The sequence below is a fragment of the Corylus avellana genome, chromosome 1 (assembly GCF_965113065.1).
Source record: "Corylus avellana chromosome 1, dhCorAvel1.hap1.2, whole genome shotgun sequence".
NCBI classification, from domain to species: Eukaryota; Viridiplantae; Streptophyta; class Magnoliopsida; order Fagales; family Betulaceae; genus Corylus; species Corylus avellana.
The window spans coordinates 39,387,784-39,412,818 of record NC_142490.1 but is presented as its reverse complement, the minus strand read 5'-3'; the positions used below and the strand labels follow the sequence as shown (position 1 = coordinate 39,412,818).

The 25,035-nt window shown below is 35.1% G+C and overlaps 1 protein-coding gene across 2 annotated transcripts; it reads right to left on the bottom strand.

The window, feature by feature from the left end:
- Positions 1-18,271: 18,271 nt before the first annotated feature.
- On the bottom strand, positions 18,272-23,496 carry LOC132171907 (SGNH hydrolase-type esterase superfamily protein). Of its 2 annotated transcripts, none has more exons than XM_059583321.2 (6): positions 23,480-23,496; positions 23,045-23,193; positions 22,727-22,951; positions 19,178-19,245; positions 18,891-19,055; positions 18,272-18,582 (listed from the first exon to the last, which is right to left on the bottom strand). In XM_059583321.2, the coding sequence occupies exons 2-6, from the start codon at positions 23,141-23,143 to the stop codon at positions 18,423-18,425; spliced, it is 717 nt and encodes a 238-aa protein (XP_059439304.1). In that variant the 5' UTR covers positions 23,144-23,193; positions 23,480-23,496; the 3' UTR covers positions 18,272-18,422. The 2 variants fall into 2 exon arrangements, with proteins under 2 accessions (XP_059439304.1, XP_059439302.1); XM_059583319.2 differs by having other exon boundaries at positions 23,411-23,484.
- Positions 23,497-25,035: the final 1,539 nt, after the last annotated feature.

The window sequence follows — 25,035 nt, the reverse complement described above, 5'->3', positions numbered from 1 at the left end:
AAATTGAAATTAATTTATTTTTCTCATTTTTTAAAATTAATTTTAATTTCAAATTAAGAGAAAATTTATAATTTTCTAAAAGTTTTGAGGGTATAAAGGACATTTTATCATTTTTAGATGTTCAATTGAACCTATAATCTTAAACTTTTAATTGTGATTCTCATTAGCGACGACAATGTCGTCGCTAATTATGATTTTAATAATTTTTCTTTTATTATTTAGCGACGACAATTAAAATTCTCATTGTCGTCGCTAATTATGATTTTAATAATTTTTATTTTATTATTTAGCGACGACAGTGTCGTCGCTAATTAACTTTCTCATTAGCGACGACAATGTCGTCGCTAATTATGATTTTAATAATTTTTATTTTATTATTTAGCGACGACACTGTTGTCGCTAATTAAATTTCTCATTAGTGACAGCAATGTCGTCGCTAATTATGATTTTAATAATTTTTATTTTATTATTTAGCGACGACACTGTCGTCGCTAATTAAAATTCTCATTAGCGACGACATTGTCGTCGCTAATGATCTGGACCCGTCACAATATTTTTGGCGCTCCTTTTCGCGCATGAGAAAAAAATACTATTTCGGCGTTAGCGACCACGTATCAGCGACGACATCTAGTCGTCGCTGTTTCCCAAATTTTTTTTTATGAAATTAGCGACGACAAGAAATTGTCGTCGCTGATATTGAGCAATAGCGACGACTTTTGGGTCGTCGCTAAAAATATGGTCGCTAAAGACCAATTTTCCTGTAGTGAGAGCTCGTGACGGCCTGAGAGAGGAGCGGCGGTGACGGCCGGTGAGAGAGAGAACCAGTGAGAGAGAAAGAGAGAGAGCGGGTGAGAGAGAGAACGGCCGGCCGATACTAAGCGAGCTAGCTAGTGAGAGAGGGAACACGGGTGAGAGAATGCGATCAACGGAGACAGAGACAAAGAAACAATTGCGAGTTGATGTCCAGCGGTAAAAAAAAATAGGTCGGAGGGGGGCTGTGGAGCGCGAGGGAGAAAGAAAGAAAGGAGGAAAAAAAAAAAAAAAAAAAGGAACGCAACTGGCTTCGCGGGTTCCTGAGGAATTTTATTGACGTGTTACATGTGGCACGTCAAGAAATTCTTGACGTGTCGCATGTAACACATCAAGAATTATCGACGTGTCATAAGTAGACACATCACTAATTGAAAGATAAATTTTTAAATTTTAAATTTATATCATTTTTTTCTCTTATATTTTTTATAAATACAATATACTTATAAGTATATTAAGACTAATTAGAGAACAAATAAATTAATATTCTAGATTGTTAATAATAAAATCCATTTTTTTGTGATAGCTCAATAATCCACTCACCGAGAATCAGATCGAGCTTCTAAGCATTTCCGCCGTAGGATCAATGAACAATTGAGATAAGTCAAGGACTTGCCGAATTAGAGTGGTGCACAACCAGAGGTCAAGTTCGGTGGTAGCTACGACACCCTCACACTTCTTCAAGATCATCCTCTCCTCTACTACGAAGTTCACGACAAGAAACCGATACTCCCTTCCTTATAACTGCTTGCTTGTTGTTTCTTTGTCTTTTCATTACTATAATATCTTGGCATGCAGTGTATTAAAGGTAGTGTGATATTAATACACTGCATGCCAAAATATTAAAGAAATGAAATGTTTGTTTTGGCAGTGCTTGGAAATAACAAAAAACACATATTTTGTGTTGGCCGAGTTCATATGGGGTATGCGGGTATTATAAAATAAATGTATTCTGTAATTTATTTTAAAAAAAATTAATATGGCTATTATATTAATATTACTATAATGATTTATAGATAAAATGCACCATATATATTTTCAGAAAATCATTATAATATTTTGAATCAAGTATAATTACACGTATATATATTGTATACCAATTAATTTTTACTACCTAATTTTTTTTTTCAAACATACTATTTTTTTTTTACTACATATTATAATTAATATGATTGAAATTCATTAAAATTAATTATAATTAATTATAATTATTGATGTGTCATTGTAACACGTCAAAAATTATTAACGTGGCAAAATGCTACGTTTAGAATTATTGACTTGCCTTTTCCGCACGTCAATAAATTATTGACGTGGCTTTTCTACACGTCAGTAATTGTTGACGTGTTATAATGGCATGTCAATAATTATTGAAGTATTGCTTTGACACATCAATAATTATTGACGTGTTATTGATGTGTCGCTTTGACACGTCAATAATTATTGACGCATTGCTTTGACACGTCAAAAATTATTGACGTGTCGAAATCTGCCACGTTAATAAAGTTTTTATTGACGTGTAGATTTAGCCACATCAAAAATTATTGATGTGGCAAATATGAGTTATTGTTTGGCACATCAGTAAAATCCCTTATTTTTGTAATGTACAGTTCAAAGTTTTGCAAGCATTATTGTACAGCTTACTTAAAAAAAAAAAAAAAATGGTTCTAAAATACTATTTGTTTGCTTTTCCCTTCATGTCCATAAGAGAAACCAATTGTCGTCGAGTTGGGTTAATTCAAACAACTCTCTTGCCTTTTCTACTTCCCCCCAATAAATTATCACTTTTCAATAAATTAACCCTCATCCCTCCAACGATTTGTTCACAAAGAGATCAGATTGAAAACCTAATCAACATCAAAAGAAAAACAAAAACAAAAAAAAAAAAACATTTTGAGATAGAGAAATTAAGTCTCCTGCATCTATAAAAGTCTCTCTCATGTTCTTTTTATCTTCCGGCGAAGAGAGTACTCCATTAAAGGCAAAGAGTGAAAGAGAGAGATCTTTTGATGGTGGTGGCGAGGGTGGAGCTAGAAAAATAGAGATATATTTATATTTTTTTGTTTTCTATGTTAAATCAGTGAGGTACGTACGTGGCGTTTTGTAGACCGTTCAAGACGTGGCGAATTGAAATATTGAAACGTGACTTCACTTTATAACGTGCATTGGCGCTGCAGAAAAGTTCGTTAATGTGAGATAGTCGGCCCGAAAGAAGAGCACGTCAACGAACTTTCTCCCTTTATTCAATCACTCCTTCAAAAAATGGCTCCCTTTCACGTTTGTGTAATATAATAAGGTGGTGGGAATGAGGAATCCAAGTAAGGGTCAACTACGTACTACACATTTCCGGCCTTGTTTTCCTCTTTCTTTTTCTCTTTTGGGTAATGCTGGCTTAAATTCTGCGGTCGCCCTCAGTCTTTAGGAGGAAGATTAACATATATCCTTTCCATTTCACTTCCGGATGAGTCCTTGCATGATTATGCTTTTATTTTGTTCTATTTAATAAATTACGGTGTGCGATGTGCATGATAACATGTGAGTTTTTAGGCTATGAAAAGTCTAAAATGCCCATATAAAAAATTGAAAAAAATTGGCCATTTGGGGGTGGTCGACCGAAAGAAAAGATAATTCGATAGACAATTGAATATAAAGCATAAATATTTACAATATAACATGTTTTTATTTATAGTGGAATCATGTTGAAAACAAATATACTTATACTCTAGCTAGGTTAACTAGGTGATAGCCTTTAACCATAGCTAGACATCAATTATAACTCAGTGATTATTTTCAAGTGTGACTCAATGATTTGTTTTTCAATTGTAAGTCAATGATAGTCTTCAATACCTAGTATTCTTGAACTTCATGGTATGCTCTAAAACCGGCCACCCCCTTAGCCCAAATGAGGGTGGTTTTGGCCACCCCAAAGGGATAAAAATTAGATGAGACCATCTCTCATCTCTCTTGGCATGATGGGTTGGAGATATGGGCTACAAAACCAAGCATTCATCTCTCTTGAACTCCATTTTCAAGTCCACAATGAACATCGTACCAACGGCTTGGTGGAGGTACGGTTTTGATGATGACATTGATGTGATTCCTGAGAGGGTACTCAGCGCCCAAGCCTCACCATCGCCGTCGGGACTTCATGCCAGTGAAGCTCAAAAATGGAGAGAGATTGAACAATCGTTGAGGGAGAGAGAAACAGAGGAAGAGAGAAGGGAGAAAAAAAAAAAGAGAATAAAAAAATAGTAGAATGTGCTATGGTAAACTTTCACATATAAAAGTTTATTCTAGCAATTTTTTCAAAACATTTTATTTTAAAGGGTCTACGTGTGAGATAAAATTGATCATAATATCTATATTTAACTATAATGAGGCATTTGAAAGCTCTGTTGGAGATTCTCTTAGGAAATCTATCTTATTTCCCACAATTAATTAGTGAGACACTAAAATTAAGAACGCCAAAAAAGCAGTCACAAATATAGAGATTTACATGGTTTACCACTAAGAGCTATGTCCACAGAGTTTCAGCAAGGTTTCATTATTTTTTAAAGAGACATTACAAGAGGCGTCAATAATACATTTGTATGAAACCCTAAGAGCTACGTTCACAGAGTTTCAATAAGGTTTCACTATTTTTTTAAAGAGACAATACAAGAGGCGTCAATAATACATTCGTATGAAACCCTAGTTAGAAGGCTTAAGCCTTCGCTCCATGGACTAAGCCTCAGAAAAAATCTCATTTAAATCGTAGGGCTTCCAACGTTGAATTGGGTCAAATATAAAACCAAGCTCCAGTATGGATCCTGGGGCCACATGATTTTGAAAAAGATAATCTCCTAGGCCGGCCCAAACAGGCGAGTTTATCTAGTCCACCCATGGCGTTGGAATTAATATATTTTTTTAAAAAAAATACTACATGCAGTTTTTAAATGCTTATTTTTTCATGTACGTTGCAATGAAAATTATGAAAATAAGCACTAAAAAATACATGTAACAATTTTCATATAAAAATTATGACGTAGCGGGTCGGTGGCCGGTCGGCTTGGAGTTTTCGTAAACTCAACCAAATTAACCCTTATAACTATTTTTAAATAATAAATTTTATTTATACATTCTTTAACCTGACAATTGAGCCTTGCTCACCGCTCATTGCCTCGTCGCCACGCAATCTCGCCTTACCCCATCTCTTCACCTTGCCGTTTCCTCGATCATGTTGTGTTGCTGCTCACCTGCCCATGCTAGCAAATCTCCGCCCTTGCCAATTTACAAATTGGGTTGGTCGCTCGATAAACGCCTGAAAACTAAACCAAGGGGTTCGGTTTCGGTTTGGTTCGGTAGTCGACCCCTTGATCAGTTGGCCCGTACGTTAATGAAACCTCGTAAGTCCAAAAAGGATATGCATTTGTTATTTGTTGTTTTTTTTTTTTTTTTTTTGGTTTTTTTGTTTTTTGGTTTTTTTTTTTGTTTTTGTTTTTTTTTTGTTTTTTTTTATAACGTACATTTGCAAAACCTACACAAAATTTAGGTATAAATCTAAATGCAAAAGCCTACACAAAAAAACCTAATTTCAAACAATTTACGTATGTAATTTTGCATGCATGCATGCATGTTCATATACAACAATCACACCACACAAATTAATTAAACAAATTCATAAATTAATACAAAACATATATCTCAAACAAATAAATTAGCTAACATGTAAAATTAATTTGCTAATATATATATATACACTTGATCAGGAGAGGTCGGAGAATCGCCAGAGGGAGAGCTCGTGACGGCCTAAGGGAGGAGCGGCGGTGACGGCCAGTGAGAGAGAGAGAGCGGGTGAGAGTGAGAACGGCTGACCGGTACTAAGCGAGCTAGCTAGTGAGAGAGAGAATGCGATCAACGGAGAAATGATCGCGAATTGACAGCCAGCGGTGAAAAAAAAAAAAGGGTCAGAGGGGGGCTGTGGCACGTGGGGGAGAAAGAAAGAGATGTGGTGCGTTCCCGAGGAATTTTGTTGACGTGTAATTCTTGACGTGTTACATGTGGTGCGTCAAGAAATCATATGACACGTCAATAATTGAAAGATAAATTTTTTAATTTTTAATTTATATCATTTTTTTTCTCTAATATTTTTTATAAATACAATATACTTATAAGTATATTAAGACTAATTAGAGAACAAATAAATTAATATTCTAGATAGTTAATAATAAAATCCATTTTTTCATGATAGCTCAATAATCCACTCACCAAAAATCAGATCGAGCTTCCAGGCATTTCTACCGTAGGATCAATGAACAATTGAGATAAGTCAATGACTTGCCGAATTAGAGTGGTGCACAAACGGAGGTCAAGTTCGATGGTGGCTACGACACCCTCGCACTTCTTCAAGATCATCCTCCCCTCTACTACGAAGTTCACGACAAGAAACTGATACTCCCTTCCTTATAATTGCTTGCTTGTTGTTTCTTTGTCTTTTCATTACTTTAATATTCTGGCATGCAGTGTATTAAAGGTAGTGCGATATTAATACACTGCATGCCAGAATATTAAAAAAAGGAAATGTTTGTTTTGGCAATACTTGGAAATAACAAGAAATATATATTTTGTGTTGGCCAGGTTCATGTGGGATACGCGGGTCTTATAAAATAAATGTATTCTGTAATTTATTTTTTAAAACTTAATATGGCTATTATATTAATATTACTAGAACGATTTATAGATAAAATGCACCATATATTTTTTCAGGAAATCATTATAATATTTTGAATCAAGTATAATTACACGTATACATATTGTATACTAATTAATTTTTATTACCTAATTTTTTTTTCAAACATACTATTTTTTTTACTACATATTATAATTAATATGATTGAAATTCATTAAAATTAATTATAATTATTGACGTGTGAAATAATGGCACATCAATAATTTTTAACGTGGCAAAATGCCACGTTAAGAATTATTGACGTGCATTTTCTACATATCAATAAATTATTGACGTGTTTTTTCCACACATCAGTAATTGTTGACATGCGATAATGGCACGTCAATTATTATTGACTTGTCGTAATGGCACGTCAATAATTGTTGACGTGTTGCTTTGACACGTCAATAATTATTGACATGTTATTGACGTGTCACTTTGACACGTCAATAATTATTGACGTGTCAAAATCCGCCACGTTAATAAAGTTTTTATTAACGTGTAGATTTAGCCACATCAAAAATTATTGACGTGACAAACATGAGTTACTGTTTGCTACATCAATAAAATCTCTTATTTTTGTAGTGTACGGATAGCTATCTGTTCAAAGTTTTGCAAGCATTATTGTAAAGCTTACTTCCAAAACAAAAAAAAATGGTTCTAAAATACTATTTAATTTGTTTAGTTTTCCCTGCATGTCCATAACCGAGGATAAGAGGACATGCAAAGAGAAACCAATTGTCGTCGAGTTGGGTTAATTCAAACAACTCTCTTGCCTTTTCTACATCCCCCCAATAAATGATCACTTTTCATAAATTAACCCTCATCCCTCCAACGAATTCGTTCACAATGAGATCAGATTGAAAACCTAATCAACATCAAAAGAAAAAAGTAAAAAAAAAAAAAAACATTTTGAGATAGAGAAATTAAGTATCCTGCATCTATAAAGTCTCTCTCATGTTCTTTTTATCCTCCGGCGACGAGAGTACTCCATTAAAGGCAAAGAGTGAAAGAGAGAGATCTTTTGACGGTGGTGGCGAGGGTGGAGCTAGAAAAATAGAGATATATTTTTTTTTTGTTTTCTATGTTAAATCACTTTTTTCGTAGACCGTTCACGATGTGGCGAATTGAAACATTGAAACGTGACTTCACTTTATAACGTGCATTGATGCTGCAGAAAAGTTCGTTAATGTGAGATAATCGGGCCGAAAGAAGAGCACGTCAACGAACTTTCTCCCTTTATTCAATCACTCCTTCAAAAAATGACTCCCTTTCACGTTTGTGTAATATAATAAGGTGGTGGGAATGAGGAATCCAAGTAAGGGTCAACTACGTACTACACATTTCCGGCCTTGTTTTCCTCTTCCTTTTTCCCTTTTGGGTAATGCTGGCTTAAATTCTGCGGTCGCTCTCAGTCTTTAGGAGGAAGATTAACATATATCTTTTCCATTTCACTTCCGGATGAGTCATTGCATGATTATGCTTTTATTTTGTTCTATTTAATAAACTATGGTGTGCGATGTGCATGATAACATGTGAGTTTTTAGGATATCAAAAGTCTAAAATGTCCATATAAAAAATTGAAAAAAAAAATTGGCCATTTGGGGGGTGGCCAACTGAAAGAAAAGATAATTCAATAGACAATTGAATATAAAGTAGAAATATTTACAATATAACATGTTTTTATTTATAGTGGAATCATGTGGGATACAAATAGACTTATACTCTAGCTAGGTTAATTATGTGATAGTTTTTAACCATAGCTAGACTTCAATTATAACTCAGTGATTGTTTTCAAGTGTGACTCAATGATTTTTTTTTCAACTGTAAGTCAATGATAATCTTTAATTTCTATTATTCTTAAACTCCATGATATGCTCTAAAACCGGCCACCCCCTTGGCCCAAATGGGAGTGGTTTCGGCCATCCCAAAGGGATAAAAATTAGATGAGACCATCTCTAGTCTCTCTTGGCATGATGGGTTGGAGATTTGGGCTACAAAAACAAGCATTCATCTCTCTTGAATTCCATTTTCAAGTCCACAATGAACATCGTACCAATTGCTTGGTGGAGGTACGGTGTTGATGATGACGTTGATGTGGTTCTGAGAGGGTACTCAGCACCCAGGCCTCACAATCGCCGTTGGGACTTCACGCTAGTGAAGCTCAAAAATGGAGAGAGAATGAACAAGCGTTGAGGGAGAGAGAGAAACAGAGGAAGAGAGAAGGGAGGGGAAGAAAAAAAAGAATAAAAAAATAGTAGAATGTGCTACAATAAACTTTCACATAAGAAAGTTTATTGTAGAAAATTTTTCAAAACATTTTATTTTAAAGGGTCTATGGGTGAGGTAAAATTGATATAATAGCTATATTTAACTATAATGAGGCATTTGAAAGCTTTGTTGGAGATTCTCTTAGGAAATTTATCTTATTTCCCAGAATTAGTGAGATACTAAAATTAAGAAGAATGCCAAAAAAGCAATTACAAACATAAAGATTTATATGATTTACCACTAAGAGCTGCATCAAAAGAATTTCAGCGAGGTTTCACTATTTTTTAAATAGACAATACAAGAGGCGTCAATAATACATTCGTACGAAACCCTAAGAGCTACGTCCACAAAGTTTCAACAAGGTTTCACTATTTTTTAAAGATACAATACAAGAGGCGTCAATAATACATTCGTACGAAACCCTAGTCAGAAAGCTTAAGCCTTCGCTCCCTGGACTAAGCCTCAGAAAAAATCTCATTTAAATCGTAGGGCTTCCAACGTTGAATTGGGTCAGATATAAAACCAGACTCCAAATAGCCTAACATAAGAAGATGAAAGCTGTGTTGTGTAAACTTAGTTGGAGTGCGGCTGTGTACTATGTTCGGAGGCAAAAAAATGATTTGAAACATGGTAACCACTAACCGCCTCAAAAAAAAAAAAAAAAAAGTGTATACCACATAATATTAATTGGGAGATCATTAGAGCTTGAGTTATGGCTAAAGATTGATTTAAAAAGACACAAGGAAATTTAGATCATTGCTCAAATTGGGGGCTGCCAGTAAATTTGCTTTGTTACAGAGGTGAGGCTGATGAAGAATAAATGATGTGTAGAGATATGTTTGATGCTGTGTAGAGTCTGGTTTGATGGTTGTTGTTTTGATAAGCTCTGTATAGTAGAGTTTGATTTGGTGTAAGCTACTGTAAGTGATTGTTGTTTTATACAATTCTCATTACCAAAAAAAAAAAAAAAACATTGTAATACTGGTACTACAACTTTTACTACAAATTTTTTTACTAATTGATGTAACAATTTATAATTATTAATATAATTAAGAGAAATTGATAAGCAAAATTTTGTATTTAGTATTTTTAAGTGATCATGTATCAATTTTTTATAGGAGGCTGTAAATAGAAGTTTTTACATCACATCCTATTGAAGTTATTCTCAATAATTGTAATATATATATATTACAATTATTGAGAATAACTTCAATAGGATGTGGTGTACAGCCTCCTATAAAAATTTGATACCAAATACAAATGAAAACACCAAATCTTTTAACCCAAAACAAAAATCGACCAAAACCACTTTTCCTTTTCATTCAAACCCCACCGAAACTATTGGAGGCTGAACCACCCCTGCCTACTCCTCTGGTAGCCCATATTCAGACCACCCAAAAATTCCAAACAAAATCGGACCTTCTACTCAGATTTACCCAAACACATTCCGCGAATTCTAGCGGCAGATCGAGTTCAGCAGATTCTGGTGGTAGTGTTCAGCGGTGGGTTGTTTAGGGGTGCCTTATTTTTTGCTTTTCTACGCAGGAAAGTGACTCATTTTTTTGGTTTTTTTTGGATAGGTTTGTTTCATGTATAAGATCCAGTGTTTTTATCTACACTGTATTTTGGGTTTTTTTTTCTTTCTTTCTTTCTTTTGAAGTGTCAATCTCTTATTAGATGGTGTAAAAGATGGATTTATTAATTTACACCGCATCTAGATAATAGGAGCTCTCTACTATTATATTTTTATATTGATCAGTTTATATATAGCTTTATAGTAAGAGTTTATGTATCCTTAATTAACATCGCAAATGATTTGTACTTATTATTATTTTTTAGAGAATCTTTCAAATTTTATTCATAAAAGATCTAGAGCATAACAGCAGCTCTAGATCTACAATCAAAGTTTATCTATAATAGTAATTATCGCTAACCGGTGCATAACTTTAGTTATAAAACAAATCTACTTTGACTTTCAAAAGCAGACTAGATCTAAGACATATAAGTAGTTCATATTTTTCCTTATCTTATTTTTCGGCCAGGAGAGATACCCTCCTCAACCCCAAGGCTATGACAAAACGAACAAAACAAAATGCAAAATCAAAACAAAACACGCTTATTAAACACAACAAAAATACCCCAACAGAAGTAGCAGACTTGTAAATGACTTGTGTAGAAACTAAAACATTGCAAACGATATGTGTATTTATTGTAGCTAGGCAGGTACATTATCTTCCTTGATCCGAGATAGATATACCCAGAAAACTTAGTGTAGCGTGCATGAGGCACTATATTATTTTACAGTAAACGGCCTACCACAAGACGAAGAGGATCTTTTGGCATCCGAGACATCCAATGGAATAAAAAAATCCTATTTCACTAAAACCCACATCCCCTCTAAAGATTCAAATCCCATCATTTGACTTCTTTCAATTGCTTTTTTCTTTTTCTTTTTCTATATAATTCTCTGAGCACGATCATTTTGACCTCTTGCAATTGGCAAGTTAATCTTTTCAATGACGTCCTGCATCACCTTTGGAATTAAAAGAGATCCATTAGGATTCTGCAAAAGAGCCGAAAAACACAAGCACTATATATTGGATAAGCAATTAACAAGAAAACAAACAACATGCATGATGAAGCCAATTAATTAAGAATCAAAAGGAGAAGTTTTTTTTATGAGCAACCATGTGGAAAGATATTCTCCATCATCCAAAGTACATCTGCCCGTGGGGATTTCACTATCAAACAAAAAAATAGTGACCTTTCCTTTTTTTTCTTTTTTAAATTTAATTTCACCAACTGCCCAATTAGAGTTTGTATGTAAAGAACAGTGGACGACCAAGTCAACAACACCTGGACTCCAGTCAAGAAAGAAGAGACAAAGAGGAAGTAGAGAAGATATAGAGGAGCAAAAAAATCAGAAAAATGGATGCTCATCAAGTGGGGACAAAGACGAGTCGTTCTTCATGTGATATATACCCCAAAGAGAAAAGACAAGGATCCATCGTTGGATTTGTCATCTTGCGACGGCGCCGTATCATTATTGTTTAATGAAGCCTTTGAATCTAGGAGAATTTTCCATGCTTTATATATTTGGGCCTCTGTTTCACACAATTCATCAATATTCTTGCTAGGTTTTTCTTTCTTTGTGCATCAAAAAAATGGCAATCCTCTTTAAAGTCATGAAAGTGTCAGTACTGATTTTACTCATCATTGTAGCTGTGCATGGGAGTAGCTTAGAAGAAGAGGTAAATTATGGTGGCCGTAAGGCCATGCAGAAAATAGTTAAAAGCAGTTATCTTTTACGTGAATTAGGGTTTAGTTTGGCTAAGATGAAGCAAAGCAAAAGGAGGGCATTGACCGACGCAGACAGGGTTGCACCAGGAGGACCAGATCATATACATAACACTGCACCACCAGCAATGCGGTAGAGACCATTCCAAGCGAAGTTTTTACTGCAACCATTAATATTGTGTGTCATAAGCCTAAGATCGATGCTGATCAGAGCAAAATCCTATTTCTACGTCTCTTCTTATATATATATGTACACCTTTAAGTGATCAATTGTTGACACTTAGATAAGAGGTATATATATATATATATATATAGCTTTCTGATATTGCTAAAAATATATGTCTATGTCTCATTTAGTTTATGAATTATTATCCACTTAATTTAACTTTGCAGTACTGTTGGTTCACTGTACTTTTTTGTACCCAGCAAACTTTTTTTTTTTTTTTTTTTTCCTTTAAATGTGTGTTGGATTGGCTCAATTTCTGAATTCTCTCTTGTTCATTTTTTATGAGTATTTTTATTTTTTTATTTTTTTTAAACAAAAATGCCCAAATATAAGTAATTAGATTCCGTCCAGTTCAAATCAACTTGGAGAGGAATAGAGGATCCTAATTCCAATTTCTCCCGCCTCACAGTTAATGCTAATGGTAATATGGTGGTGGAATTAGAAATATTTTAGTTTAAATGAGACAAAATAAAAAGATAAATTTGAACAAAAAATTATTAAAAATATACTAATATTGGTGCACATGATACATACGTGCATATTTTAGAATTGAAATGTCCAATCTGTCCTTCTATGATTCAACTCTCTATAAATATTTTTGGGGTTTAAAGGGGTGGCTGAACCACCCAAGAAAACAGGTGGCCAACAATAAGAAAGAGTATTTAAATCATTTTAAGATCTAAAAGCAATGCTTTTGAAAATCTTGCGTGTAAAAGAGTCACATGGTCTATTTATTAAGGGTGAAAAGGTGGTTACTGTTAGTAATTATTGGCTAAAACCGCTAACCTCCTAGTCGGTTAGTAAAATTCACTAGCTACCTCCGCTAACCGCCTAAGTAATTAACCCGCAGTTAGCAGTTAGTAGAATTATTAACTGCTAACCATTTTTTAAAAGAAAAAATAAATAAATAAAAACCAAAACAATGTCGTTTCTATGATAATACGATAATATCATATTACATACGACATCGTTTTTAGATTTATATATATATATATATATATATATATATATATATAGCGGTTTTTCTTAACCACCTTAAAAAACGGTTAATGCGGTTAATTAGCGATTAGCAAACGGTTAATAACTGCCTACATTTTCACCCCCACTATTGATTCATTTAACGCCAGAAGCTAATTAATAAAGGGATTCATTTGCACCTAAATGGTAGTTGAAGAGCTTCAAGTGTCACAAAGGATATATAGTTTGGATACATGTTCAAAATGGATATCACTATATCAGTTACGAGTCTTACGACTTCACTCTATGAATTTGTAGTTCACATTACCAATGGGTAAAATCTACATTAAATGCATATTGTATTCTATTTTAACATGACCAAGGTGTGAACTTTATTGTCTTGAGAATTGTTCCCTTTGAGGAGGCCTTAGAATCCAATGCTATCGCCAATTCCATGCATTTCGCAAAATGGGAATGGAGATGGGCTCACAAGTCACAACAACTCTACCTATAAAGTTTGTACTCAAGCTTCAATGAGCAAGCTTTCAACTTCTTGACTTTGCTCAAATTAAGAAGAAAATTTCTAGTATCGAATACAAAATGTGACAAATTGCATTTTGTAAGTACTAATTGCAAAGGCTAACTATACGATAGCTAGGTTACCTTCCCATTGAGGGCATAATCCGTTCAAACACCTAATTCTTAATGTCTGTTCACATGCATGAACAGAAGAAATTAATAATTTTTTTTTACTTAATATTGAACAAGTTACACAAAATTGAACAATTCTAGAGAAATAAAACTAGAAAATTATTGTATTTGATGTGTAAATATCCACCAAATTTGGCCCGAAGCAACCAGACATACAACAACAGTTGTAGTAGGTCCATATTACTTATCTTATGAGCCGTAAAGGGATTAATTGAGATCGATTATAATTGGGTATAATCAATCTTTAATTTTACAATATTCTATATAATAGTAGATTCATGCAAAAATACATTAGGGTTACAAAATATTTATAAAGCGCTTTGTTGATACTCCGTCAAGGCAGTACTACACTAGCGAGCGACACTTGACAATGAACAAACCTCACTAGAGGACATTAACCAAATGACATGCCCTACCATGGTTATACCCTATTATTGGATGACACCTGGCCAATGTCAGGCAAGGGGCAAAAGTACTCTGCGTATGTAAGGGAAAGTAGTCATTCCAAGTACATTCATTCTATCACTTCACCATTCTAGACTACTTGGAAGGCTATTTAGCCAATGACTTTAACGAACATCTATTAATGTTAAGTAGACCCTAGCCGACGAAAACTCCCTTCTCTCTCCTGTCTCAAGCTCAACCGAAACTGCTTGAGGAGGAGGGCAAACCTTATGGGTTCCCTCCTCCTCCCACCCCTCTGTCATGTTTTTCCTTCCTTTTCCTTTTGAGCTTCTCTCTTTGTGAGAGAACTTACTTTTATCTTGAGTTTTCTCTAAATCTATATATCGTCTATGAAGATTTATCCATGACCCTCAAAAAAAGCAGTCGCAATGGATCGCCTCCCCCCGCTTCCCCCTGCCATGGATCATCTCCTCGATCACTTCACCAGCCGGATCCGTGTAGGCTTGAAGATTGCCGTTTTCAAAGTCTGATCTATTTCTCTCCATCAACCCCAACCAAACAAGCGCCTATATATCCTCCATCATCACCGGCGTTCCAGCTTTCTGGCGAACTTCTCTGCGGCCACTTTTGACCACCATGTGCAGGGGGGTTGACCACACGCTCTTGCAAGTGGATCTAACGCATCGGCATGTGGGTCCCACACGCCATGTAGCGTTTGTCGAAGCCTCCCTCCGTCGCAACTACTGTGTTTTGAGTTTTTTCCTGTTATTTTGTGTAACTTTCTGTAATTTTATGTGGCTTTGTTGCTTAGTTTTTATCCCGATCCGGTTGGACTTCCGACTCTTTGTCTATGGAGTGGATCTTCTTAACTTTTCTTTCTGGTTTCTTTTTGGAAACCTTTTTTCCACTATTACATTTTCTCTAAATCTCCGTGGCTTTTTAAAAAGCCTGTTTAGATATTTAATTGAGGTATTCGTACTCCAAATGGATGTATCCATTTGTATGCGCTACGTCAAGAGTTTTCTAGGGCTGCATTCGCATCTCTCCTTTCTCTTTATAATCTCATTCCTGTTATTTGAGGTCTATCCAGTTGGGGTTTTAGTAAGCTTGTTTTTGTTTTTTCTTTTATGTTCTATCTATCTCTGTAACTAGGGGTGTAAACGAGCCGAGCTTGAGCGAGCTTCCCTTGTGTTGGCTTGGCTTGTTTAAATTTTACTTGAGCTCGAGCTCGAGCCGAGCTTAAGGATGAGCCAAAAAATCGAGTTGAAGCTCGAGCTCATAATAAGTCAAGCCGAGCCGAACCGAGCTAGTTCATGAGCTGGCTTTTATATTTAATTTAATTTATTAATTTATTTTTTTATTATAAATTTAAACTTCAAATACTCTTAAATGGCTCAAGAAGCCAGATTGCATACGAGCATTTGCTTAGTCTGGTTAGCGGAGTATAGAACCTGTGTCAATTCAGCAAGGCACTTAATTTCGAAGAGAGAGGATATACATCTTTTTATAATAAAAAGATACTATTAGGAAAAAAAAAATCATCAATTTTTAATATTAATATGAGGAATTATGTAAATAACTACCAATTCGAGCCTTATCCGAGTTGCTCACGAGCTTAGCCGAGTCGAGCCGAACTAACTTCGTTTAATATTCGAGCCAGAATTCGTGTTCACGAAACGCTTCATTAGCCCGAGCTCGCTCGCAAGCGGCTTGCGCCAAAGACTTTAATCAATGAAGTATGCAAAGAATTAATCTACAAATTACATCAGTTTGTTTGGAAGCCAACGACTTTAATCTACAAATTATGTAGCCAATGACTTTAATCAATGGAGTATGCAAAGAATTAATCTACTAATCTACAAGTAAATAAGTAACTTAGTAAATATAATTAACTATAGGTTATTCAATATTTCTATGTATGTTATTTATATTATTATATATACGTGTGTGTTATATATTAATATTAACATACTAACTAGTAGAGCATCTCCAATAGTTAAATAGTCAAATTTGACTATTATGAGCCATTTTTCATCTCCAACAAAATAGCCAAAACTAGCTTCTTCTTCTTTTTATCTTTTTTTCTTTCAAGTATAATTATATACTATATACTTGTACTATAGTTAATTAGTGATACATGATATACTATATTTATAACTTTCTCACATTATATATATAGGTTACTCAATATTTCTATGTATGTTATTATATTATTATATATGTGTGTGTTATATATTAATATTAACATACTAATTCGTAGAGTATTTCCAATAGTCAAATAGTCAAATTTGACTATTACGAGCCATTTTTCATCTCTAACAGAATTGTCAAACCAGCTTCTTCTTTTTTTTTCTTTTTTTTTCCAAGTATAATTATATACTATACTTGTAATATAGTTAATTAGTGATACATGATATACTATATTTATAACTTGCTCACATTATATATATATATATATATATTTCTTTTATCTAGTTATATATAATAATACATTGTTAATTTGCTACCTATAGATTATAGTTATATGCTATATTGTATAATGTATTATATAGTTGCGTATTATATATTTATACTATAGATAAATGTCTAGAGGTTGTTTTAAAATTTGGGCGTAAACCCTGCTTGAATCATACATTAAGAAATTTAATAGCCTAGTTCAAGCTCAAGTTAAACCCGATTCAGCTTGACTCAACTCAAATAACATTCTCAACGAGAGCTCGAGCTCGTCCGAGCTTCCAACGAGCCAACCTTAAAATCATAAAGCTCGAGCTCGTCCGAGCTTCTAACGAGCTAACCTTAAAACCCTAAAGTTCGTCTCAGCTTGGTTACAGCCCTACTACCCACCATTAACTTCGACCTAACTTTTCTCAAAAAAATAAAAAAAGTTCCGACCTAACTAACCATCAATAATCATGTTGGGTGGTCCTCCACACCATCCACTCTCCGTTGACATCTCCAAAGGCCTTTTGTCATCATTTGCCAACCCCAAGAGGATGGTCAGCCACCCATCGTTGACTTTTTTTTTTATCTAGAAAAAAAAAGAAAGAAAATTTATATATAAATAGTGATATCTTGAAAAATTAGTTAAAATCTAATTCCATTTCAATTAATAAATTTGGTCATTTCTCTGGTATACCAAACAATCGAATATGAATGGTCCTTCCATTTCAGCTTATTGTATTTTTAGTAATACTTATTTCTATTCCTAAGTGATCATCAACCTTAAAAGTTATTGTACTAGCTAGACATTATCTAAAGTCCGCTCAAATAGAATTCCAATAAAAAGCTCATAAATATTTTTCAGATTGTTAGGAAGGCCATAGGATATTTCCTAATATTTTTGAAAGAACAACCTGGTTTTCTAGATTTTTCCGAGTTCATGGCCACCCAACCTCCTCCTTCTGCACCTGCTGGACATGCATAGGTACTTTTCATGTAATATTTGGAGAAGCTTAGGAAATTTGATGTAGGTACCAAGCATAAAGATGAGACAACATATCCAAAATTACGAAGCAAGACCAAAAGATTGTGTTAGAAACTAATGTCAAACAAATTGCACAAGAGTACATGTATCAATTTGAAAGAAACAAAACTCAAAAAGGGTCTGGTTAGATGGACATTCAAAGCACATTCAAGTAAAAAACCAAACAAAAATTTGCATTTCAGAATCCTTCAAAGTTAAAGATGTAATAAGCTTAATTACAAAGCCTCGACCTTTACGAATTCTTCAACAAAAATCGATAGTTTATCATATTGTTCACTTTTCTCCTCACAGATTTCAAAGAAATCAAGGAAGAAGACATGTTCTTCCTCTCTTCCTCTTGCCTCCACTACATATAAATCTAAGAAACAAAAAACACAATAAGCATCTTTACTCATGACAAGATAAAAAACACAAGCATCATATTGTTTGACGTCTACCCTTGCAAGCTGAAACACGTCGTTACAAAAGAAAATGAACAATTGTTCTTAAGGATATACCTTTTTTTCTGTCATAACCCACAAAACATCTGATACCCTACTTATATATAAACAATTATGTTACTTCTGGAACGCCTTAAGGGGGTCATTAGGGTCAATCTCAGTTATCAGGGGAAGATCAACTGCCAAATTTTCTAGACTCAGCCCTTCAGTCTTCAGCTTCGTCACCACTTCATCAAACACAATCCTGTTTCCACTCGGAGTGAGGTGCAAACCATCTCTGTTTTTTCAATATCCAAAAAAAAAATCATCATACCCTTATACACTTACAACTATTGCTTGTATAGTCATAATAAGATAAAGGCAATAGAATAAAGACCCTCCAATATGTACAATTTCATCATACATGTTTGAAAAAATCATCCCACGAAAAAGAATGGCCAATGTTGCGATCGGTATTGACATGCTCATTAATACAAGTTGATCTTGAATAGGATAAATTTCATGGTATAATTTTAGATAATCACATGAATTTGGAAACAATTTTGTGAGGCAATCAATCACTTGAAAAGAGTTATCATGCAGTACCTGAGATAAACATTTTTCCAATCAGGGAGCTGCTGCATTTTGGTCCAGAGGTCTACCACTGGGACCCCACATTCTTCAGCAGCAGAGACACATGCCTTGGCATAAGCACCGGCGGCGTCATTTGTCCTCTCAGGCAGACCCATTGGATTCTCAACATAAGGATGTCTGCATCAAACAGCTTTTCAGTATGAAAATCAAGGTCTAAAGGACATCCTAGGCTGCAACGAAAACTATACATGGCATGGATGTTATGTAGAAACTAAAGATCGTGTATGCTAGAATCATACCGGAGGCGCCCTTCTTCATCAATTGGGGGAGGAGTTATGAGAAGAATTCGAGTCTTTGGCCATCGCTTCTGAACCCAAAAGAATTTAAAAGAAGTGCAACATAAATACAAAGGCTAAACTGGAAAGCAAATATTTAGAGATGCCAAAAACTACAAAGTAAGAAGAGTTATTTGGTGAGATACCTGTAGCAGATAACTTTGGTTTATTGATGTTGAACTATAAAAGCTTCAATGTACTTCTAACTAAACAGAGTTGGATTTCAGAAACATATGACTAGAAAGTTCAACCTACATCATGTCATTATTGCACCCAAGCACTGGTGAAGCTTTTACAAATTAAATTAAGCATATGTGTAACGAATACAATGTGCAGGGAGAGGCTCCTACTACTTTTGATGGTCTATCTATTTTTACCTTCGGTTGCTAAGTTGATGTACATATAATTGTGATACTTTAGATTGTGCAGGTGTTGCATGGACATCTGTTAAATCTCCCATTACATAGGTGGATTATGAAAGCATATGTAGACATGTGAAAGTAGACTATAAAAGCATTCGAACGGGATATTTCCTCGTCCGGAACGGAAATAAAACAAAACTAAAGAAAACGTGACTTTTATTCTTCGTTTTCAGGCCGTTCGAACGGACTAGCGAACGAACGCCTCTAGAATGTCTTGTTCGCTCGCACGTTCAAACAGTCTAGCGAATGGGTGCTACTGTGATTCTCCTGGGATGCTCCGTTTGCAATCCCATTCAGACAGGCCAACGAACGGAGGCCTCTGTGACTTCCCTGGAATGCTCCATTTGCAATCCCATTCGGACAGGCTATCAAACGGAGGATTCTGTGACCTTTTGTTTAACAACTAGTCCGAACGAGCTAGTGACCTTTTTCGGATGTCCCTGGCTGGCACCATTCCCTGAATACCCTCAATACTTACATTTGCTCCAATCTTCCTCATGAACTCCCATGCACTCTTAGTCTAAATCACAAAAGCTACCACAGTACTGCCCGTACATGCAAACATTTATAATTCAGTTTGATTAGGCTTGTTATATTTATAGTTCTCTAGAATTGTATTTCTCTAATAAACAATAAAGGTTAGTGTGGGAGAAAATAATATAAGTCCACAATTTATTTTTCTCAACAAAGAAAAATGGACTATTAAAGTGAATGATGCTTTCGTGGAGCAAAAGGAGAACGGAAAGGAGTCGGATGAAGATAAGGATGAATGCATGGTAAACGCTACTGAAGACATGCTTCACCACAAGAATGATCTCAAGATGAATTCCTTATCATATGGCCTGGACACTGTTCAAATTTGCGATACTTAGCAGTGTTTGATGAAATTCCACAAAGAACAATTTCATCAATAGGAGAATAATGCAATATCTCTCCATGTGGTAAAAAGATGATATCTAATTTTATTTGGGAAAAATTCATGGAGCCATATTTGATTCAACAAATTTCTAGAAATACAGAGGTTGATAACTATTTGGAAAACGATTATATGGCTCGATCTCGGGATCAAGTTAGAGCAGTACAAGCAATCTTACAATGTTTCATGGTTATATCGGATAAGTTTTCTTAAAGTGTAGGGGACTGATGTAAGACAAGAGTCCACATTTGAATGGCCTTAATTAATTACCCTTCAAATGGATGTAACGGATAGATTAAGACAAGTATTTCTTTCAATGAATTTTATTAAGTTTAATTTTAAGGGTTTTTTTTTTTTTTTCTTCCATATTTTGTTATTAAGGGCTATGGTATTTCAATTTAGCCTATAAAATTAAGGCTGTGTTTTAGACTTTTGTTATTCAGTTATCAATTATTCAATAAAAATTCTCTACAAGAATTTTCTCTCCTTTGCTTGTAGATTCCAGTTGTTTCTCTAGTGGATTCCAGATTTTTCTTCAATTAACTTATTGAACTTTGACTCTATCCCTTCCACTATATCAACTTGAAACCAAAAAATCCTTAGTACCAATACAATTTGTTACTCTCTTCTCACCAATGTGGGATTATCATCCTCACATTGGAACTATAGAAACATCCACAAAAGACAACAAGAGTAAACTGGGTTTTGCAAAACACAGAAACATCAACAAAAATGTACTGGAAGAGTTACCTTGGTTCCACTAACTCCAGGCTTAGATCCATAAATTCCATTTTCAATCAAATAGATTCCAAGCAAGACTGACTCTCGCAAACAATACTCACAAACTCACAATTCCACTCACAAACTCAAAATTCCAATAGACCTATTGACACTCACACTAGTAGATTTCTTTCAATTCCAAAATATTGCCACGCTACTCAGACACGCAAGTCTCTTTCAACCTTAAAATCTCTGAAACTATTCCCTATGCGGGACAACCCCTCGTACGCTTACAACTAGATTTTTTTTTTTTTTTTTTTGATTTGGCACCTGGTATCCGGAGCTTCACTCCGACTAATCCCGGGGTGCACAGCCCTCGGCAAGGAGTTTTCCGCAAGTGCGGCACCTCAGTTAATTCAAGGAGCAAACCCCCAATCTAATGGCCCCAATAAGCAGTTTGCACTAAGTGGGTTTCGAACCTAAGACCTTGAGTAGTTGGATGTTATGGCAGTAAAAATCAGCAATTGATTTTTTTTTTTTTTTTTACAAGTACTGATCCGGCCAATGGCTTGTTTTTATTGTCATATCATCCAATTGTATAGCAATTATACAAAAATCTACTAAATAGCTAACCAGTAGGATTCACTCGAATTTCAGACAACTTACAATCCAACTCAAACATTCTATAAGGAAACATATTAACAAATTAATAGCCCACATATATTGTATTTTTCCCACAAAATTCTATCACAGAATCAGATTACCGAATCTAAAGTTTCTCAACAGGGAGTTTTGACTCAAAAATCGTACAAAGATTCTTATAAATCGGGAAAAGCTAATCCTAGCTAGTTCATAATTATAAGAACTTTTTTCCCCACCTTCCAAAAGTTGTATTTTTTTCACTGTTTTTTATTCTTATTTTTCTCAAATTCTACAGTCAACAACCTGTGTCATTTACAAGCACTAATATCATAGTGACGTGCAATGCATACCCTACAGAGCATGGACCATCAAGCAAAAGCCTGGCCTCCTCTGTGGCGCCTTTTGAATCGAGAGGCTGCCGTCGAAGACGACAAGAGTGAAGCCAAGCACGTACATATATAATCTAATCGCACAAGGCCATTGCAGCCCAGTGGCAAACAACAACAGCGACATCTGGGCCTTCACTTCACCCACTTTTTTTGGCAACATTCCATTTTCTTTGACCTCCCAAACATAAAAATTTCTCTTCACCTCATCAATCTCTGCTATCATCTACCTAACCCCCTCACAATCGTGTCAAACGAGAATAGTGGCTTGCCTGTTTCCAACACTTAATGCAACTTTTCCCAATAGTCCGTGCATTAGAGAGAGGAATATTCAGTAAAGTTATATTGATGAGGTATTTTTGTTTCATAAAAAAAAAATATAACGGATAAAATGAACTGGAGAGAGGTTGCTGTTCCGAGAGATTACCTTGAGAGAGGAGACAATGGAATGGATATTCTGCTTGTATTCATTGAGCGGCACGTGCTGGAAGGCGGAGCATCTGTCAGGAAGGGAAGCGTCGTTTGCGCCGAAGAACACCGTCACCGCTAATGGATCACAGTCACCGCCGTCCACCGCCGGAAAAACCTTGTCCATCACCCTCAGGGCCCACCTCGTGTTGTACCCGCTGTACCCTCTCAGCACCACATCAACCTGAACAACATCAACATGTTTTCAAATCACAACAAAAGAAAAAGAGAAAAAGAAAACAAAAACAACCAAAGATTCACTTTTCTTAGGAAATACCGTGCGAGAGAAATGGTCGGCAAGAGAAGCACCCCAGCCCCCATCACCATACGACATCTCAGTGATTGAGTCACCGAAAAGATAAATCTTTGGCCTCATCTTTCACAAATCTCAACTCAACAACCTTCAAATGGCATGCAATATGAAACCTGCAAAAACTCAAACACCTAAAGACGTCTGAATTCTGATCTTTTTTCCCATCTTTATGTTAAAAAACAAAAGGCCGGTCTCCTTTAAATAAGTGCACCCCAACAAAACAAAAGGGAACAGATCAAATGAACGGATAATATCTAATTAATTAATTATCGTGTAGAAATATTTTTGTTTATTCACATTTTAAGAAAAAATTTTTTTTTTTTTACTAACCGAATATTTTTTCGTTAAAATGAATCGGAGAAAATTGATTCCAAAAGAGAAGTTGGTTTTGGTTGAGACCTTTTCCTCTGGTTTCGTTGGCTTGGAAGGAGCCAATTATGGTTTTGCATTTTTATTTATGGCCACTACGTCGCACCCCCATCGGCATGGACGAAACTAGCCTTGAAACTACTTTAGAATGACAAAACTGCCACAACTGAACACTGAAAGTTGCTGCTGACATGACCTACGTGACTTTACATTAAATTCTCTCGGCTTGTGAGGTCTCCGTCGATGAAGGAGGGGCCTACGGGAGGGTGGGGGGGTCCCAGAGTCCGAGGTCAGTCCCCTCTGCCGCAGAGAGAAGCAATTTTGCATTGATTGAATCGCAGCCCTTTTATCCGCTCGAGGGGTTGGTTTTAAATTCTTCGTTAGTAGAGGGCATTCATTACGATGGTAGGCTCCCGCAGAAAAAGTTATTGAATGTTAATTAACTTTAATTTGCGGGGACAGGTTGATATTATTTTTTTTCTAGTTAATTAAAAAAATGTTATTGAAAAAGAAAGCAACCCCATGATCCTTAAGATTATGTCATGCCCTTTTGCAAAAAAATTAATGTATTTTTAATGGACCATATAATTTTCAAATAAAAAAATGCATGGTTACTAGAATCACATATATGTTGAGAACATGTGAATTTAATAAATTAGATTGATCAAATTCGACTTAATTTAGAGAAAAATCTTATTCTTTTATATTTGGATCCTTCGGACGTTCATAAGAATATAAAATTATTATGTGTCTTTTGAGCTTGTGAGAAGTACATATTATTTTAAGATTTCTACTAAAAAACATGTGTTTCGAACATATTAATTAAAAAAAAGTTGTTTCTCATATGGAAAGAAGCACACAGCAATTTTATAGATTAAGTTGAAAAAAATTTCTTGACCTCACTTTGAAAGAAATTTTTGTCCCTACTCAATTGGTAAGCAACACAAATTTTCGCAACTAGGATTCATAAAAGTTGAAAAAACTTCATCCGATTGAACAAGATTTGGGCCAATCGGATAAAGTTGAATTTTTCACAACAATGAGAAAAACCTGTGGATTGACCCAAATGCTCTGGAAGCGATACGCACAACCCGAAATCATTTGGAATGAAAATTTACGAACTTGTGCAAAACTTTAATGCAATCCTATCGACAGGTGACATAAAGTGATTCAAGTTCGTTTGCACCCTAATGTTGACGACTGAACAACAACTTTCAAATGTGTTATAATGAATTTAGAAACACACTTTAATTTGGTGCTGGTTTTCACATCCCTAAGCCATCGTTGACAAGTGTCGAAGCCTTATGGCAAGTCGTGGCATGCCATGGCACCCACCAAGGCAAGCCATAGCATGTCTTGGTAGCCACCAAAGCAAACATTGGCATGTCATGGCACCCACCAAGCCAAGGTCCCAACTCCCAACAACAATTTATCCTAAGTTTGTTATGCAAGGTCAAATAATAGGTTGGCGATTTTCAATGTACTAAGATTAGGTTTACTTGGTGTCCCTTTGAAAAGAATATAATAAAAATAACTCAATTACATATAAAACCAAGATTTATGTCATCCAACTTGACAAACCTATA

Excerpts from the sequence above, each read along its gene's own strand:
- LOC132171907 (XM_059583321.2), bottom strand. The coding sequence starts at position 23,143 with ATGAGGCCAAAGATTTATCTTTTCGGTGACTCAATCACTGAGATGTCG. Across the intron at positions 19,246-22,726 it reads CCATTGTCTCCTCTCTCAAG|AAGCGATGGCCAAAGACTCG; the intron begins GTAATCTCTCGG and ends TTTTGGGTTCAG. Across the intron at positions 19,056-19,177 it reads GATGAAGAAGGGCGCCTCCG|ACATCCTTATGTTGAGAATC; the intron begins GTATGATTCTAG and ends TGTTTGATGCAG.